Below are 19,358 nucleotides of genomic sequence, written 5' to 3' on the forward strand. Positions count from 1 at the left end.
GAGTAGAGGAGAAGGAATGCTCAGCAGTTTCTAGGGGTTTTGTTTGGTTGGTTTTTTATCAGTCATTCAGATAAGCCATATAGGAAGTTACTGCATCAGTACGTGAAGGCAGGAGCAGGGAGAAATAAATAAATTTTTTTGGTTTTGTTTGACTTGTGTAAAAGTTTGCTTGGGAAAATAAGAAACTATTTGGGTTGCATTATTACAAGTAGGTATTTTATAAAATGGTACATTAACATATTTTTCCAGTGCTTTTCTAGAACACGGTATTTGAATAAAAGCATAATCAGTAGGCAGGATGAATTAGAGGGAATGACAATATGAATGAGAGGAAAAAATATTCTTATCCATTATCTGCATATAGTAGGCAGTTTTTTGATTCTAGCTTATAACATAGTTTATACATCATGGATGTCAGTGAGACCTTCCACTATTAGTAGGTATAGGAAGATATTTGTGCTTGTGCCAAAAAGTTGGTCTCAGAAATGAATGTGTTATTTATAAATGTTAAAACAAGATACAAGACACCCGTTATGGGCACGGTGGACTGTGTATTTCAACCCTAATCTCCTTCAGTCTGAGGAAGACCTAAAACCTAAACCTTTCATTTCTGGGCTCAAAGTTTTTTTTGGCAAAGGTCATCTCTTGCTTGTGTCTGGTTCCTTTACTGAGAAGAGGACTTTCTGTGATGTCTTACGTCTAATTTCTGGAGAACAGGTAGCTCCCCACTCAGGAATCACAAGCATTTAATCACTTCAGGGAGTCTCGGTGTTGTCAATGGAGGAAAGTAGATGGGCTTACTTAATTTCTGAATTGCTCTTCAGAGATGCCATTCTCTTTCTTGTGTAAGATTATTGGCACCTGTATTAGATATCACAAATCACTTTCCTGGGGTGGACAGGTTCATTTAAGGCATACTCTCAAAGGTTAAAATATCGATGTCAGGTTAATACTAGATTATGTTGAAAGTCTCCATCTTCTTAATGAGAATTTTTTTTCAATGCTTTCTTACAGTTGGAAATGGAAAAATCTCAGTTACAGAATCTTGAGCTGGAGCACAAAAAGCTATCCGCTCGTCTTGAGGAAGAACGTGGAAAGAATAAGCATGTATCAGCTGTCTGGCCGAATTGTAGAGGAAGCCCAGAAACTGGAAGAAGTGATGTCAAAATTTGAAGAGGAAAAGAAAAAGGCTACTGAATTGGAGGAGTCTCTTGCAGCTGAGAAACAAAGGAGTACACAAATGGAAGCTCAAATGGAAAAGCAGCTGTCTGAGTTTGACACAGAGAGAGAGCAGTTGCGTGCCAAACTTCATAGAGAGGAAGCGCACACCAGTGATCTCAGAGAAGAGAGAGATAAAATGATCAAAATGATTGAGCAATTAAAAAAGGAGAATGAAAATAAAGCTAATCTTTCTCTTAAAAATAAAGATAGGAGTCTTGTTTCTGTTTCTGTTGAAACAGAAGAGCCAAGTTCAAGAACTGTTGCCTGCCAAACAGATACTGTAGTGATGGACAGTAGTACAGAAAATGTTAAGAAGTTGCCTTTGACGGTATCTGTAAAGCCTTCTCCAGTGAACCCACTAGTGTCTGGCAATACAAAAATGAATGTGTGCGCCAATGCGGCATTTGTGAAGCCTGTCATTGATAGGCAATCTTCATCTAGCGAACTTGTCCCTCCTGCGACTCCTGTTCTTACGCAGAATCAAAGCAGAATTGAGGAAAATGGACCAAGTACAGGCTCATCACCTGATTTACCAAGTAGCACTTCCCCTTTTTCAAATAGTACTTCCCTTTGCACCCCTGCAGCAACAACTGCAGCAGCTCAGAATTCCTCACTCACTTCGTCTATGCACAGCTTGCATTCACCATCTGCCAACACTACTGGGCATCCAGGCCTAAATCCACGAATCCAAGCAGCTAGATTTAGATTTCAAGCGAATGCAAATGATCAAGACCAAAATGGAAACACAACCCAAAGCCCTCCCTCAAGGGATGTATCCCCTACTAGTCGTGACAACCTAGTTGCCAAACAGGTAGCTCGGAATACCGTTACCCAAGTCCTTTCGAGATTTACAAGCCCTCAGAGCAGCGCTCCGTCGCGGCCGGCGTCATCACATTCAATGGAAGTTGGCACTTACCCCCCAGTCGGTAGAACGAGTTTAAAGACTCCCAGTGTTTCAAGGATTGACAGAGGAAATCCTCCACCTATTCCTCCTAAAAAACCAGGGCTTTCGCAAACTCCTTCTCCACCACACCCACAGCTTAAAGTTTTAATGGATAGTAGTCGATCCCCAAATACAAGTGCAAAAACTGACAGTAAAACCGTGACCTCACCTCTTTCAAGTTCACCGCAAGGAATCAGGGTAATAAATGAGGAAATTATTTCTAAGTCCTCACCTCAGCTGCCACCAAAACCTGCTATAGATTTATCTGTGGCACCTGCAGGCTGTGCCATACCAGCCATAGCCTCATCTCAGGTGGGTGCCTGGCCTTCCCACTTCCCTGGACTGAACCAACCTGCATGTTCAGAAAATTCCTTTGTCATTCCCACCACCATTGCCTGTAGCTCCTCCATAAACCCTGTTAGTGCTTCATCCTGTAGACCATGTGATTCAGACAGCCTCCTGGTAACAGCATCAGGTAAAGGGATTGATATGCTACAAACTGTCTCCCTCTAAAAGAATGCTTTGGTTTTCCTATACGTCTCTCGTTTGTGTTAGTTATCTTTTTATACCTCTCTCTTTTTTACTTTCTAAAAGCTGAAGTTTTCATTTATATTTTTTCCACATTCCAGGGGTATGGGAATTCTTTTGCTGATTTAGTAATGTTATAAATTAGTTTGCTTCCTCAAGGAGGTCTCCAAATTGAAGGCTTTTTTTAAAGGTAAAGAGGACTAATGTTTAAAGTAAATGGGCAGATTATGGTATATTAAAGAAACTCCTTTTTTTGTTTCTTTTTTGGGGTTTGGGGTTTTTTTTTTGGTGAATGCTATTATTTTGGACTTCAAAATGCTTTCTCAGTCTGAAATAATGTTTTGAACATTAACTCTGCTGGTGATCTTCCATGGAATATGTACTTCAGGGCTTTGTGAATCTTTTAGAAAATAGGGCATACCTGGGGCCACTGTATTCTCCTATGGCATTAGATGGTTACACATTAAGGTATATAGTTGCCTGGATAACAGTGCAGTTTCAAATATATCACTTCATACCTATAGAATATGTTTCATTTTTGTTTCCATTTTTCTACAGTTCTTCTGGTTTTAGTTGTAGGCTTTGCTCATGCTTGTGTGTGGCATCTCACAGGTTTACTTCAACAGATATCCACAAAGTTTTGCTGTTAGAGAGTTAAAACCTAGATTTTATGTTGACAGTCTCTGGAGTCAGTGTGCATATCTGCTGTTCATTTTGCATTGTCGTGGGGACTTACTTGTGTGCCTAATGTGCTGCCAACTCCAGGGTATCTTCTTGATGGCAGTTAAATGAACAAAGGCATCCTTGATCTACCGTTCAGTTTGTTGTAGATCTCCTATAAACCATTTTGTCAATGTATTTCCCTGCTGGCATCAGTAGTACTAGAACATTAGGCAGAAGCCCCTCTTTAGCCTGACTTGCACTGCAGTGAGGAAGACACACACAGTTATGGAATACTTTAGACCTTCATCAGCATTGAAGAATGTTTGAATGGTCTCAAACTTTCAACAGTGATTCTCAGTTCAGTTATGGTACTTCAGGCCCTCACAACTTTAGTCCTTGTATCATCACCTATAGGGTATAAAACCCCTGCATGGCTTGGTAGCTTCAGCACTGTCTGATAAGGCAGTTGAACTCACTCACCAGTCTTGGGGAAGCTGTTCCAAAAGCAGCATGTGGCAAACTTGTATCTCTATATATAGGAGATTCCAGGGCTCACATTATTAAGGAATTTTAATTCCCATTCCCCTTCATTGAAGACTTTCTGCATGTTTCTGGAGAAACCCAGTCATGTTTTTAACTTTTGGCTGTGGCACCATACTGTCAGAATCCTCTCTCCTGTCTGAACTGTGCCATAAAAATATGAGCTCAGAAATCTTATCTTCCATTTGTCTACTATTTCACAGAGTTAACAACTGTGGGATTTGATGGCTGCCTCTTAGTTTGTTGGCTTTCAAATGGATGTCCTGAATGTTCATCTTCAATTCTTATTCCTAGCTGAGTCTGATTGCCATGTCAGATAGATCATTAGTCTCCCAGTATTCCAGATATTCTCCAAACCTCATTTGCCTTCAGGCGCTATTAGGCTCCATAACGGAATTAAAATGTCATTTAAAAAATAAAATCTAAGATTTTATTAACATACAACAAATTATTGGCAAAATCAGCTTCAAAGTGAATAGTTTTTGTAGGCAAGAGGCTGTCTTCCACAAATTCTATCAGCATGAATTAAGCTGTATATGTCAGTTAGTCTTACATGAACTAGATGATGTTTGGTAATAATATAAGACAGTTTTTGATTATTCTTTAAAAAAATCGTCTTCTATCTTAAAAATTAAATAACCACCACTTGACTTCATAACTCCATGTATTGTTGTTGCTTTAGTTTGTGCTTTGAAGTATGAACTTTTTTCTTAGGAGAATCACAGAATCACAGAATCATTTAGGTTGGAAAAGACCTTTAAGATCATCAAGTCCAACCATTAACCTAACCCTGCCATCCCACCACTAAGCCATGTCCCTACGCAATCAGCCTTTTTAATAGGACTCCTCCACCAAATAGTCAATTTGTGTTTCTTATTAAATTTGTGACAGTTCTCAGAGGCAATTCTCAAAGATAGGTTTTTTGTCAAAAACTGTTAGTTTTTTTTAAATTGTACTGGTTTGTCTGTCCAGATTGCCTTTCTTCACTTACAGTCCTTTCACTTGTTTTTGGAAGGGATGGAAACATCTGGGTTCATTTAATCCCTTTATAATCCCTGCTCTGAACATTTGACGCTGTTAGTATTTTGTAAGTGACACTGCTTTTTGTGAATTTTTGCAATTGCAAGTGGGAAACGTACCCCATAATCTGATGTCTGCAAAGAAAGATTGCTTAAACTCTCATTAGTGGTCTGCTATTTTATTATATTAATATAGAGGCATTATTTTAATATCCCTCCTTTACTGACTGCCAACAGGTTCAAAGAACTTTAATAACTTTATCTGAAATATTCAGGTAAATATTCAGAAGCTCCTTTGTCTTTTACCCAAACTAATGCTTATGTTTTATTGCATTTATTCTCCAATCCCATTTTATTTATGTTTTTAAGGGAACTTAATCTATTTTGGCCAAGTGTTCTGGCAAACTGCAGAAGTAAAAAAACTTTGAACAACAGATGTTATGCAAGTATGGAAAGACATTTCCTTCAAAATTCTATGCTGAGAAAAGAGAAAAAAGTAGATTTTATAAATATATATGGAAATAGACTTTGTCTTAGAAAAGAAAAAAATAACCCAAATTTAATACTGTTTTCATTAAGATAACGTGGTCAGTAGTGCCTGAATTCATGTCACTTATTTACTTTCTTTTTTCAGTTTCTTTTTTAAGTATGACTTTTCTTGAGGTGAACAACATCTAACAAACTACAAATACTACTGAAACCTCCTTCCTATATCTGCATTTTCATGCCCTGTAGGCACAGATTCAGTTAGTTTTATTAATGTTCTGGTTGATTTAAATCTGTTTTATTTACTATTTTTCAGAAAATGTTTAGAATTTCAATTTTACTTTCAGTTAAAGCAAAGCATGATGAAATCTTATTCATATTTTATTGCATAGTAAGTAGTGAGCTTCAATCAGAATTTGTTAATATTTTTAAACAACAGAGCAAAACAAATCTAACATATTAAAGACATTGAAAGAATCCTCCATTTTTATTTTTTTTTGGTTGTCAATAGATTCATGTTTCTTTCTTCTTACTGTGGAGTCAGAAGAATTAATAATAGCCTAATCACTAAAGTATTCCATTTATTAATTTTGCAACAGTTTCCTAGTTAGCTCAGATTGCTTTAAGAACGTATCAACAACCTGAGTTTCAGAAGGAGCAACTATTAAGAGCAAACTTAAAATCAGAGCACCGATTGTTTCAGTTACTCATTCTGCTAAATTAATGTGACGATACCTTCTTTTAGAGACGGGGCATTCTACTGCTTGTTGCTCTTTTCATCCCTGGTAGGGTAAGACACCAGCTTTTGTCATTAATGTTGAACAGACTGCACATAGAGAAATTACAATGAACATTTATGGCCTGATTCAAAGTCTGCGACAGTGTTTTCATTAACTTCAGCAGCCTTTGAGCTTGTGCCAAAATGCTTCTGCTCTGTTTGGATTTCTACATTTCAATGGCTGTAAGAGTTCAAAATGGAAACGAAATGTAGGCAGTTGGACTTTCATACCCCTGGGATTTCTGCTTTCACTTTTTTCTTGGTTTTGCGCTTTTTATGTCACTCTTCAATGAAGTATGTTTTTTATTTTGCTCATTTCTGTAATGATTGATTTATTCTCTCAATACAATTGGCTTTGAAGATAAAAGGGGAGGGGTGAGGGACTGATCTGGGCTCTGAAATTAACCATCTCACATTCTGAAGCTGATGCCAGAAGCTGTTTTTATCTGTCCCTCTGCCCTTCATCACTGCATGCCCTACAAGCTTTCACAGATGCTTCACATTTCCTAACTTTTTGCATCTGTAATGGTGTACCTTAATTATTGGTAATTTCTAATGTTGGTGTATTGTTTTGGATGAATTCAGCTTTATTATATTGCTTTACATTAATAATAGAAGCTAAAGTTGTTTATGTTATTACCTGGGTTTTGTATCTTTTTCAGGAGAAGGTTTTATTCTAATGATAACCTAGAATAATGAATTTCATCACTGAATTGCAACAACATATTTTTCATTTCACGGAGTTGAAAAGAAAGTTAAGATCCCACGTATGGCACAAAAAAATTCCTTTTAATTTGGCATTTCTGTTAATGATGCTTTAAAAAAACAATAACAAAAAATTTGCACTATTTTCAATAAGGAAGGGAACCCGGAAATACTATTCATATTACAAAAATGCTTGGCAAAGTGAACTTCATGCTTAAAGCTTAGTGTCAGGCTCCCCAGATTCCCCCAGATAATTCCAATGTAACTTGGACAAAGAATGTTAGCATCTGGAGTGCCACCCAAGCAATGTCCACTATCAGTTAACTACCATGGCAAGACAGTAAGAACTACACAAGTACTGTTTTGAAAACATTGGTGTATATAGCAACATCTGCAGCACTGTTAGTTTCAAAGAATAACAAAAGGTTGGAAAAAGAAAAATGCTTTTATAGTGGAAAGGAAGAACAAAAGTTATTTCTCAGACCTGTGGGGATTTTGTAAAAGTTAACTGTTCTCAAATATTGGAAGTGGAAATAAATATATTTCTTGTAAAAGAAATATTTAAAGGATGCAGTTTACTTCGTATATTGCTTATTTTTTTTTACAAACTTCAGAAAACACTCAAAATCCTCTGATTAAAAATATTGGAGAAAGAAATATTAGTAAGAGTATTAATAGTCAGAAGGTAGCTTCAGAATTGAAGTTTTATGAAGATGGATGGAGTTAACTTTACAGCTTATAATTCGTTTAGAGTTGTATTTATAAGGTAACTTCTTAGCTGTAGTGATGACATAGTCAATATCAAATAAATAATTTAAATAATAAGCTAACGTTATGAAAATACTGCAAATACATTTTCTTTACATACTGAACAAGTAAACTTAATTTGAAATGACAAATTTAATTTACTTTGGAAACAAATATGAAAATACTCCAAATGTTTGTTTATTTTTTTTTGCTGCTTTGAACTGGGATCAAATTATGTGTTCTTTATTGGGGCTGCTCAGACGATGGATTCTTGTGTAAGTCTGAACCTTAATTAAAATTGGCCAGATCTTGCAAAGTTCCCAAATCTATTGCTTCTGTAGAATTCTATTGGGAACTTCCATATTTAATTTTGTTTTTTCCAAAATGCAGAGCAAATCTTCCCAGCATGGTAGAGCTACTGCCACATGCTTTTTCTAGTTCTAGGTGTTGGAGGTTGGATAAGACTTGATCAGCTTGATGGAGCTGGAGGTAATTCCCTGCAGCTCCTCTTCAGTCTTGGGTGTTGCAGAACCACAGTAAAAGCTGTGTAAACTTGCTTTTTATTGTCAGATTTCAGCCTTGTATAATAGCTTATGTGTGGCCACATAATACAAAGTTATTTATTCAAGAGAGAAATATGACGTGGATTTTCTAAAGGTAATAGTGAAAATAAGACAAAAAAATCTTTCTCCTGTTTTCTCTTGCAGTCCTTGATCAAGGAAGAATGCACAAAATTTTCTATGCCTTATGCAGCAAACTTCATATTCTTAACAAACTCCCTACTAAAGCTGATAAGTAATGAACAGAACATTTAACCAAGATAACTCCTAAGCTTTCAAAGCTTTGAATTGAATATTACTTTTTAATGGGGAGACTTGAAAGCTTTCACTCGTAAATTTTAGATAACCTGTTATTCATTCACACTGGAGCATTTTATAATACATTGTTTGATATATTATAGGTACATTACCTTAAGGTGCAGTTCAATAATAAATATATTTATTTCTGTATTATTTTTGTAAATTATTTCTACATTTTTTTGGAAACTTATTGAGAGACACTTAAAGTTATTGAGGGCTCTATGTGCGATTTATCTGTATAACTGCAGGTGAGAGAGAGAAATAATGAAGTTTGCTCTAAGACTGTAAAACGGAGGATGACATTTCATATGAGAATAAACATTTTGTTTTGGAAACCTTTCTTTAGATACTTTAAAAAACCTTCCCAGCATATCAGCAATTAAATTAAAACTTGCACAAAATTTTTGTTAGTTTCTGAATTTTAATAGTATAAATTTTTCTAAGACATCCTGCTGCTACTACAGTTCGTAACAAGTTTCACATTAACCTTTTGTAATGAAATCCTGTTCATTTGCATTAACAACTGTCACCCCTGTATGCAGTTTTTATTCTTCAGAATACCTCCTGATGTATAGACAAAGCATCATCACAAAACTTGTGCTAAACTAATGAATCCTGTCATTTTGATGATACTTTTCAATTTTTAAAAGAACACAGAAAATGTAGAGCTTTATTTATGTGTCTTCTATCTAACTTCTGTTGCTTTAACTCACAGGCTGGTCTTCCTCCCTAACCCCTTTGTTAACAAGTGGTGGTCCTGTCCCCCTGGGTGGCAGGCCCACCCTTCTTCACCAAGCTGCTGCCCAGGGAAATGTCACTTTATTATCAATGCTGCTTAATGAAGAAGGACTGGACATTAATTACTCTTGTGAAGATGGCTATTCTGCCTTGTATTCTGCTGCTACGAACGGACATACAGGTAAGTGATTCTAAGTTCTGTTAAGACATTCAAGTGAAATAGTGAAAGCTTATTTCATAAGTTTTAAAAATTAAATTAGGTCAAATGCATGTTTTTTAAAAATATGAAATTGAAACTGAGATATATAGATTATATGACAAAAGTCATAGTATAGCATATATATATATATATAAGCAATACTTCTGGAGGCAGAATTTTGGAACAGAGAAAGCATTCTTGCTTGTGGTAATATTCTGCAGGAACATCCATTCTAATTCTCCACTCCCTTCCCATAAAAAGTCACTAGATATCATCACCCCATGTTCTGTGACAAACTAAAGATCTTTTGGAGCAAAGGCAACTTGAAAGAAAGAACTTTCCTTTGCAGGGAGTAAGCAGGAAAGAATAGGTCATCACCAGTGTTTTGATCTTCTGCAGCAGCGGTGAAAATGATGGAAGATGGTTTCAGAGTAGTGTGTTACTTGGGAAATAAAATGAACTGTCTTTTTTTTGAACTAGATGAAATAGCCTTAGTTTGTTCTTTAGGCTCTGTGGAGACAGTTAACATTTTTCATGTTCTTTTCCCTGCTACTCCAATCCTCAGTCTCGAGGAGAAAACATCTCTGAACCTTTCAACAGTCAGTCTTCATATTTTATGAATATATTTATGAAATGAGGTAAACACGTTAGTAACGGATATGAATTTCATCAATACAAACTCGTAAGTGATAATTTTCATGTTAACATAAGGCTCTCGAACAGCAGTTTTCTTTAAAATTCCAGTATATGTTACTGTGGTTTTTTCTACTTATGTAAAAATCTCCTAGATTCTTATATTGCAAATAATATCATTATGCTGGTTTGGGCACTAAAGATTAAATCCTCCGATACCAGTGACAAAAATTCCGTTAATTTTTAGTAAAGTCAAGATATTACTTCACAGTAAAAGGTGGAACATAGTGCCTTTAAAGCCACTGCTTTCAAGAGTACTTTGTGGTTTTATTTAACAATGTGTTTGTTAGTGACACAATTAGAAAACCTCGACCCAATGTTCAAAATAGTATTTAGAGATACTATTTCATTATTTTTCTCAAGTATTTTAAAAATCAAAGTAAAGTTAGGATCCAAAATCCACAGCTAGGCAGGTAGTGTACATTTTTCTGACATGTTCAGGGTTAATTTTGCTACCAGGAATAGGGGATAGGAGGAATTTTCCCTTTGTTCAGAATGGTATATTTTGTCTTTGCTTGCTAGGTGCTATGGTTTACTTTGTAGGAATATATGTGCCTTTTCATCTGACAGATTCTTTGCTGTTGTGAAGACCCTTAAAATATTGGAAGAATCCTTTATTTTATTTTCTTCCTTTGGCACTTCCCCCACGCCCCACCCCCAAATCTTAAGAGTCTAAGTTTATTATATTGTGTGGGTTTATTTTTCCGCCCTCACTGAATGGATGTTCTGTGGATTCTTCTAGACTTACATCCATTTATTTGTTTATTTATTTATTTAGCTGGTGTTTGTGGGAGACCATAATTGACCCCATTCTTCTCTACTCATCTTGTATTCCTAAAATGTTTCATAGCAAATGCCCTGATTTCCAGTTACAATTACTGAGCAGCTCTTACTGACAGCAAAGACAATTTGGTTTCTTGTTTTATTGTCAAAATTCAGAGAGGCACTTGACAGAAGTATGAAAACACAGTAATAAAACCAAACACATGCATATGCATCCTGTAATTGTTTAGTAATTTTACTTTTTAAGATAAAAAATATATTGCAAAGGTTTTAGTGTTGTACTTCTATTTATAGTTGACAGGATGTGAAAAACACTTCATTGTACAAATCATCGCATTTTAGCGACTAAATGGATTGTATGAATTCTGAATGAGAGAATCACACAGCAGCAATAGTGATGTCTCCACACAGCAGCAATAGTGATGTCTCCTTAATAGATAATATGAAAATTGAGAGCAGTAGATTTATAATATTTTTTGGAGAAAGGTTATTGTGCTTAATTTTACTATATAATCCTTTCTTTGTTACTTGCCATTTGTTCCCAAGTGCATGGACAGATCCAGCTCTTCAAAGTGGAGACTTTTAAAAGCAAATATATGTAAAAATATATAGTCCTAAGAAAGGAAGTATAGAAATAAATCTCTTATTTTAAAAAGTCCTTTTTAATAGCTTTTTTTAACTAACGAGCTAGAAATAATTACACTTTATCCTTTAAGAAGGATGAAATAATTTATTGTACAAATTTTTTCATTGCATTGAGTAGGATTGTCAGTCGTAAGTTACTGTCTTTCAGCTGTTTTTTTTCTCTTAGAATCATAGAATCATTTAGGCTGCAAAAGACCTTTAAGATCATTGAGTCCAGCCGTAAGACTTAACACATAAGCTTACCCTGGTGAGTGATCACACCATGATTTAATTTATTGAGACTACTTTCAACCTGGAATTAGTGACTAAATAGATACGGGAATTTCTAGGACCCCTTGTTTCTTCTAAGTCAACTAACCAGATTTTCCGACTTCTCCTGGGAAATAGTTGGCCAGAAGAAAAGAGTAGCTCTAGACTTGTTAAGAGCCAGCATAGTGAGTAACTCCCTTCAGAAACCAACACCATGTTGCAGACTGTCTGGGAAGAGTGGAAAGTGAATGATCTCCATGCATTTTCAGTGAAGAAATACAGTATTTGAGATGTGTAGACAACTAGAGAAAGGTAGAGCACATAGTAACCAGCATGGTTGCAGCAGCTGTTATGTGCTCTCAGCCCCAGTCTGTAGAGAAAATTGAGTTACACGAGAAAAGAGAGCACTCAAATATTCCTTCCTAATCTGCCCTATTTGCAAAATGTGTAGCCTTCCTGTTCGTAAACAGTTGCCTTTTGAGAGCTGCAGCTGAGGGGTTTCCAGCTCATGAAGCTCCTAGCAGCTGCTTTGTTTCCTGCACACACTGTCCCCAATTCTGTAGGTCTGAGAAAGAGAGAACTTCACCCTAAAAATAGACACTAAATAGTTTCTTTGTGTTTGAATGGACGTGAGGAAACTGTTGATTTTATGATTTAACTGCTAGATTGGGATAGCTGAACAGATTGTTTTGTCAGGCCATCTTGGTTTGATCCATTAACACAGTAGGAGCTGCTTCAGTCTATTAGGCACTTGATAACATGTACAATAGTTCACTTAGCTAATATATCTGCATATCTGTATTGTGTTACCAATCCTGACCATTCTCTGCCACACACGAGGTGGTTGAGAAAGAGAAAATGAAATAATAAGAGTTTCTGAAACTGAGATGTGAAGAGAATAATAATAATATCCTCTGGACTTAGCTATGTTGTAATCATATGCATTTATGATATAATTGATTCTCTTCTGTCCTGAGTATTTGGAGGCTGTGGCACCTGATTGGTAGGAAAAACTGGAATGATGTGGGAAGTAGAAAGGAGTGAGGTGCAGAGACATACAGCTACATGAAGTCAGCTCTGCCAAGCCACTGGATGTATCTGCATGGTGTTTGCCAGCACTCTGGAAGAACTAACTACCCAGCTGTGGTGGAGAGCAGTAAAGTCTCCAGGTGTTTGTGCTAATAAGCTTCCATGTTTTGCTTTTGCTTTGACCAAAACCTTTAACTGAGTGGCAACATCGGTGTCTGTCTTGTGCCTGCCCTTACACCCAGTCCTCTCCGCTGTTGATTACTTCTGTGGCAGACAGCAGAGAACTGGAGTTAATGAGCCTGGATTGACCCAAATTACCCTTCTCCAAATCCCAATCAAAAGTCCTTCCAGAGGACCCGGGCTTCTTGGAGATTATTGCTGTTTTGCTTGATATGCCACCAGAACAGGTCATGTAGACCTTATTAGCTCACATGCTAGGCCTTATGAAAGTAGCTGTATTTCCTCATGCTTGCACCCGTGCCTGAGAATAAACAGCTTTTTTCCGTGATCTTCATCAGAAACAGTATTTTCACATAGATGAGCTATCACCTGAATGATCAGCCAATCAATAACTGTGAGTTAATCATACCTTTCTAGAAAGGTGGTCTTGTTCTGTGCATTCTTCATGACTTTTGCATGGCTAACATATGCTTTATGGAGACACCAAAGAGTATTCTAGCCAAATACTTGGAACTGCTAGAAAGAAAATTTTTTCGACATGCTTCATAAACTTTAGAAGTATTTTAAGATATCAAGCAGGAATCTGTATTTTTCAAGACTGGGATTGACAATGGAAAGAGGAAAAATATGTCAGAGTATTTTTTCTGTTACAAAGTGATTGAAAATATAATTTGATTTTAATTGGTATTATCTTAAAAGTGGAATACTAGGAAAGTTAGTTAACTAAGAGCTTCTGTCTGGCTTAAAAAAATTATTACAGATGAAGTTCTGGTAGCTTATCCTGACAACCAGCTTTAACAAAAAAAAAGTAATTTCAGATCAGATTACTTATTTAAGAATTTAAGAGTCTTAATTTGCAATATAATAGTTTAAAGTGTTTTAAAATTTTATTTCTTAATGTTAAATTATTTATTCAGTCAACTCCACAACATCTGTATTAATATTCAAAAGGAATAAATGCATTCAGGAATGTTTTAGATTAGGCAGATTTCTAAGTAATTCTAAATACATGTTTCTGATATCTAGAGATAAACTTCACTAGCAAAGCTTGGCTCAAAGATCCTACCCAGGACTGGAACAGAGTGCATTAAGCTTTCTCATAAATCAGGTCAGGAGTTTATAACTGGTGCTCTAGCTGAGCTTATTTTCAAAGTAGTAGTTTCAACTACAAAAGACTTGTTTTATTTTGGTCTAGAACCAATTTGAAGAATATAGAGCAGATTAAGCACTTTCTTCAAACTTAATTGCATCAAATGATATTCCAATTTGTGGATGAAAAGCAGTCTAATTACTGTGTAATTAATTATCTTAATTTAGCTGTAGGATGGTGGAATCAGGCTGGTACTATTTTTAGCATTTCATTTTGGAAATATATGAATGGGAATGGTTTGGAGAGGTTTGAGGTTGTCAGTTTATCTTATTTGTCATTGCAATCCCACGTCAGTGTCTGAAAACAAGACTTGACCAGCCTGTTTGAGTTACATGTAGCTTGTGAGCATCTCCCCTGTGGCTGTCATATTTGGGATGTGTCACCTGATTGCCAGTGGGACTCTGCTGCCTTTTGGGCTGCTGGATAATTCAGATTCCCCACTTTGGAGGTACATAAATTAGCTAACACTGTGGGAGTTACCAGCAATGGGCACGAATCTGGATCCTGGTAGAACCCAGCCCAGGCCCTTTTTGCAGTAGAATGGTGGTGTCCCCTGGGAGCCATTCTCGCCTCTCCCACGCAAACTGCTTCCTGAGCTATTTTGGTTCACTAAGGTGTGTGGTGTATAGTCAAAAAGACTGGCTGCTGTTGCCCCTTGAGCAGGTTTTAACTTCTGGTACTTTTAACCAGTTGTTTTTGTTGCATCAGTCTATGTTTTTGGTCAATTTGTAGATTGTGTGAGATTGCTGCTGACTGCAGAAGCACAAGTTGATGCTGCTGACAAAAATGGCTTTACACCCTTGTGTTCAGCAGTTGCTCAGGGACATGTCAAGTAAGTAAAGTCTTAAGATTTGGCCCATCAGCTATTATTCAATATTATATTCTCTTTACATTATATTGTATACTTTTTTCATTACATTACTGTTGCATTCTTATGTATAAATGCATTTAGCTGTCATTTATTGAAAGCATCTACTGAAACTCATATTCATATGCCATTCTGTTTTTTATGTTTTGCATTTGTTTTGTTTCCAGTTGCAGCTCTTAAGGTTGCTGAACGTGTATTCTTAGTAACCATAATATGATACTGGTCTACGTGGCTGTCATACCTTTGAATTTCTTAATTTCTTTGAGTTACCAGCCACAACGTAGGATTTGAGGGCTACAAAAATGATCTGAGGGCTGGAGCGCCTCTCCTACGAGGACAGGCTGAGAGAGTTGGGCTTGTTCAGCCTGGAGAAGAGAAGGCTGCGGGGAGACCTGATTGCGGCCTTTCAGTACCTAAAGGGGGCCTATAGGAAAGATGGGGAAAATCTTTTCAGTAGGGCCAGCTGTGCCAGGACAAGGGGTAATGGTTTTAAACTAAAACAGGATAGGTTTAGACTGGATATAAGGAAGAAATTCTTTACAATGAGAGTGGTAAAACACTGGAACAGGTTGCCCAGTGAGGTAGAGGAGGCCCCATCCCTGGAAACTTTCAAGACCAGGTTGGACAGGGCTCTGAGCATCCTGATCTGGTTAAAGGTGTCCCTGCTCACTGAGGGGGGGTTGGACTAGATGACCTCTAGGGGTGCCTTCCAACCCAAAACATTCTATGATTCTATGATTAACAGAGGAAGGAGGAAAGAAATTATTTTTGTACTGATTTTTTGAAGCATAGAGAACTATAAATATCATATTCAGAGACAAAAGAACATTTATCTGAGTATTCTCCTGAGTGGTACAGAATCAAATACTTTAAACAACAAAACAGGTTTTTTTAAGGTTTAAGGTTTTTTGTATCAGTAACTTTGAAAAACAGGAAATAACGTATGAGTCAAAGAATATTTCTAAGACCATTCTTCAAAATGTAGTTACAATAATTTCCTTTTATCTTTTGAAGATCTTAATTTTATAAAGATTGCTGGTTTATGCATGAATAGAAAATGCTGTCTTCTTTTTATACTGAGAACCAGTACACAAAAATTCATCCAGATGATTGGATTTTTTCCTCCCTTTTCCTCCCTTCCTCAGAGGAGCTGAAGGCTGGTGTTGCGTTTCCGCTCTGCAGCTTTACTGTGTATCATAAAATCGTGGGAAATAGAACTGAAAGTTGGAAGCAACCACTAGAGAACCTCTTCCAGAGCATCCTTATCCAGATAAAGCTATTTTGCAAATGCAATAAGTCTTAAACAGCATGGCTAGGAATCTTTATTACATTCTTTACCTTTGTTTTATGTATCTTTGGGTTTGCTTATCTTTCAGTTTTTGATACTTCTAATGTTGCATTTTACTATTTGTAAGGATTTTACTCTGATATAGCAACATATAGAGGTCAGAGTCTTTGAGTGTTATGTACTGTAATAGGCCGTGACCCAACAACAAAGAGTGTCCTTCTCATGGTCTTCCATGAGTAGATAAGGATCATCAGAGATTCTTGCCACTTCTTAGAGGACTTCAAGTTTATCAACTAATGGGCATCTTTTACTGGAATTCTTAATCCACAGGTAGCAGATTCCCACTAGGTATTTTGAGCACAGAAATACATATATAGTTAAGTGTTTCAGCGTTTTACATATAACCTGCAAAAATGACATGTGACTTGACAAGACAAACCATACATTCTTCATATTCTCTCACTATAATATCTTGGACTTTGTTTAAATAGGAAGTTATTTATTTCTCTGACTTACCCTCTTAACGCTTTGCTATATATCATCTGCTGTGTTATAATACTGCAGACTTTATATTGTTTTTCCATTAGAGTTACTTATGTAGTATGATGTCCTTAAATGCTTCTCTTGCTTTCACTTTTTTTAGATACTAAACATGAACAGAATTGTAAAAGTGAGCATGGAATGATAACAGGGCCAGCCAAAAATATCAGAGACGACAAATGCTTCAGGCTGTTTGATTTGTTGATCACTTCAAAGTTCTGGCTCAGAAAAATTCTGTCACAGGCAGAATTTGGGGAAATAGTATAGTCTGTCCCCTTTCAAGTGTTGTGTTTCGCAGTCCATGTTACTTGTACAACAGCACTAAGAATCTGGGGTTAATGACAAGCACTAAATTACTATCAATTACACAATACTTGTCTGTGACAGATTTGCTAGCCGGTCCCCTGTGACATGTCAATTAACCTAATTCCTGAACTGACACAATACTGTCATTGCAGCCCCAGTACAGAGTCAGAAAGAAATTGTAGTTGGTTAGGGCTGTTCAGTGATATTACCAACTCAGAAAATGCTTTTAGGAGAAACTTTTAAAATCATTTCCCATGTGGTCCAGACCAGACTGACCTTACCTGATCTTGAGGTGGAAAGTCAATGTAGCATTTCCAGAATCATTGAATACAATGCAAACTAACAAAAAAGATATTTTTAACATAGACTTAAAACTCAATCTGCAGTTGCTTTATGGAGGTGTCTTGTTATAAGCCCATCTTAAGATGACTTTTGTGGCTGTATGGTTAGGATACATATTCAACATTTTATAAGGTAGAGGTAATTATTTTTATCTGTTTTTTTTTTCCTGTTCATTTGAGCATTTTCAGAAAGTGCAACTCAGTAATTGATATTAATGTTATCTCGTTTACTCTTTTCTAAAATTGGTCATTTTATCTTGAACTTGATTGATTTCCTGACTAAATAAGAACTTACTAAAAGGAGATAATTTTTTAGTAGTTGTGGGTTTTTATCTGTAATTTCTTATATGCTTATATTCTTAAATCTGTCTTACATTGCTTTAAATATTTTGTCATCCTATTGCTATAGTATGGTCTCCTAACCAGTACGTACATGGCATTGCATTAGTTGCTTTGAGGCTTTGTTGATATCCTTCTATTTTTATGGACTAATAAATATTGAACCAGAGAGATGGGGAGTTATCTTTGTTTAAAGCCCTTGTTTGAACTGCAGGGGGAATAGACCGGAATGAAGATTTTTCTAAAGTCTTGAGAGCTGCTGAAAACCTGGGTTTGGGAAGGGAGCCAAACATGGCACAAGAATCGGGAAGAAAACTGGACCTACAGCTACAGGGTTGTGAGGAAGGGCAGGATCTTGGACCCAAATGCTGGTCCCTAGCGAGCCACTCTTCAGCCCTCCACCTAATCTTCTATGCTCCCTAATCCAGTAGCTGCTACCAACACACCCCAAGCCATTCTGGAGTAGCCTCCATTCAGGGATCTGTATCAGCTGTTTTGCTGTACCTACCAGTTTACTTCCCTAAGCCAGTGCCCCTTTTGCTGGTATCTAAAGGTAGTCCTAATCCTTTCTTTTTTTACCTTTTAAAAACTATTTTTAATATCAGTAATCAGGAAAGAAGCATTACTTTTTTTGGTCAGCTGAATGTTTTTCTTAAGCAGCTGTCATCAAGTTTTTATTAACCTTGGGAAATTAAATGTTTTATATTCACAGTATTTAAATGTGTCTACAGGCATTTAAGGTTTACAGATTTAAAATAACATGATTTTCTGTCTCTATGTCTATGTGAACGTATAAAATTATACCTTATGCTTATGTATATGTGATGGATAAAATCGCGGTAGATCTGTATCAATAAAATCAGCACTTTATAAAAAAATATTTAAATGTTGTAAGTTATACAGAAGCTTTGGAAGTCGAATACAAGATAATTTTACTACCTTATTGCTTGCTGTAGGTGTGCAGAATTATTAATTATGTATCAGGCTGATGTTAACCATGCTGCTGAAAAAGGACAGACACCTTTGTACCTGGCCTGTAAAAATGGAAATAACGACTGTATTAAGCTATTGTTGGAAGGTGGAGCAGATCGAACAGTAAAAACCAGCGTAAGTTAAAACAGTTTGTAAAGTTAAAGTACCTTGTATAGTACTGAATAACTGCAAAGAGCTGGGAAATGTTTAGATTAGAATATTTATTTAATGTTTTCTTTAAAGCTGGAATAAACCATGTAAATTGAAATTAGTATTCTGTTCTTCATACTTTCTGCACTTTTTAAGCTGTGTATTGTCTCTAAAATCTCCTAAATTATGTGACTTCCATATTATTTTACATATATCAGATTCTGCCTGCAGTTTGCTGCAGACTTTTCTTTAGCACTGGATTTGCAAAACAGAACTCTTCTGTTTTGACTTATTTTTAAGGCAGTGAAGTGGACATAGAGATTTTGTTTCCACCTTTTACATTAGGGTGTCTTATTGTTGTCCTTGAGGGGACCTCCGCCCCCAGATTTGCCAGCCAA

General features: G+C 36.4%; 1 protein-coding gene across 1 annotated transcript in view; it reads left to right on the forward strand.

Moving 5' to 3' along the window:
- Positions 1–19,358, forward strand: part of CTTNBP2 (cortactin binding protein 2) — a 77,721-nt gene that overhangs the window by 26,661 nt on the left and 31,702 nt on the right. Inside the window, 5 exon segments of the mRNA XM_009646800.2 lie at positions 1,015–1,109; positions 1,111–2,639; positions 9,206–9,409; positions 14,889–14,988; positions 18,795–18,945. Of these exon segments, the coding sequence (XP_009645095.2) occupies positions 1,015–1,109; positions 1,111–2,639; positions 9,206–9,409; positions 14,889–14,988; positions 18,795–18,945 (2,079 nt within the window).

The sequence above is a fragment of the Egretta garzetta genome, unplaced genomic scaffold (assembly GCF_000687185.1).
Source record: "Egretta garzetta isolate BGI_Z169 unplaced genomic scaffold, ASM68718v1 scaffold169, whole genome shotgun sequence".
Taxonomy (NCBI): Eukaryota; Metazoa; Chordata; class Aves; order Pelecaniformes; family Ardeidae; genus Egretta; species Egretta garzetta.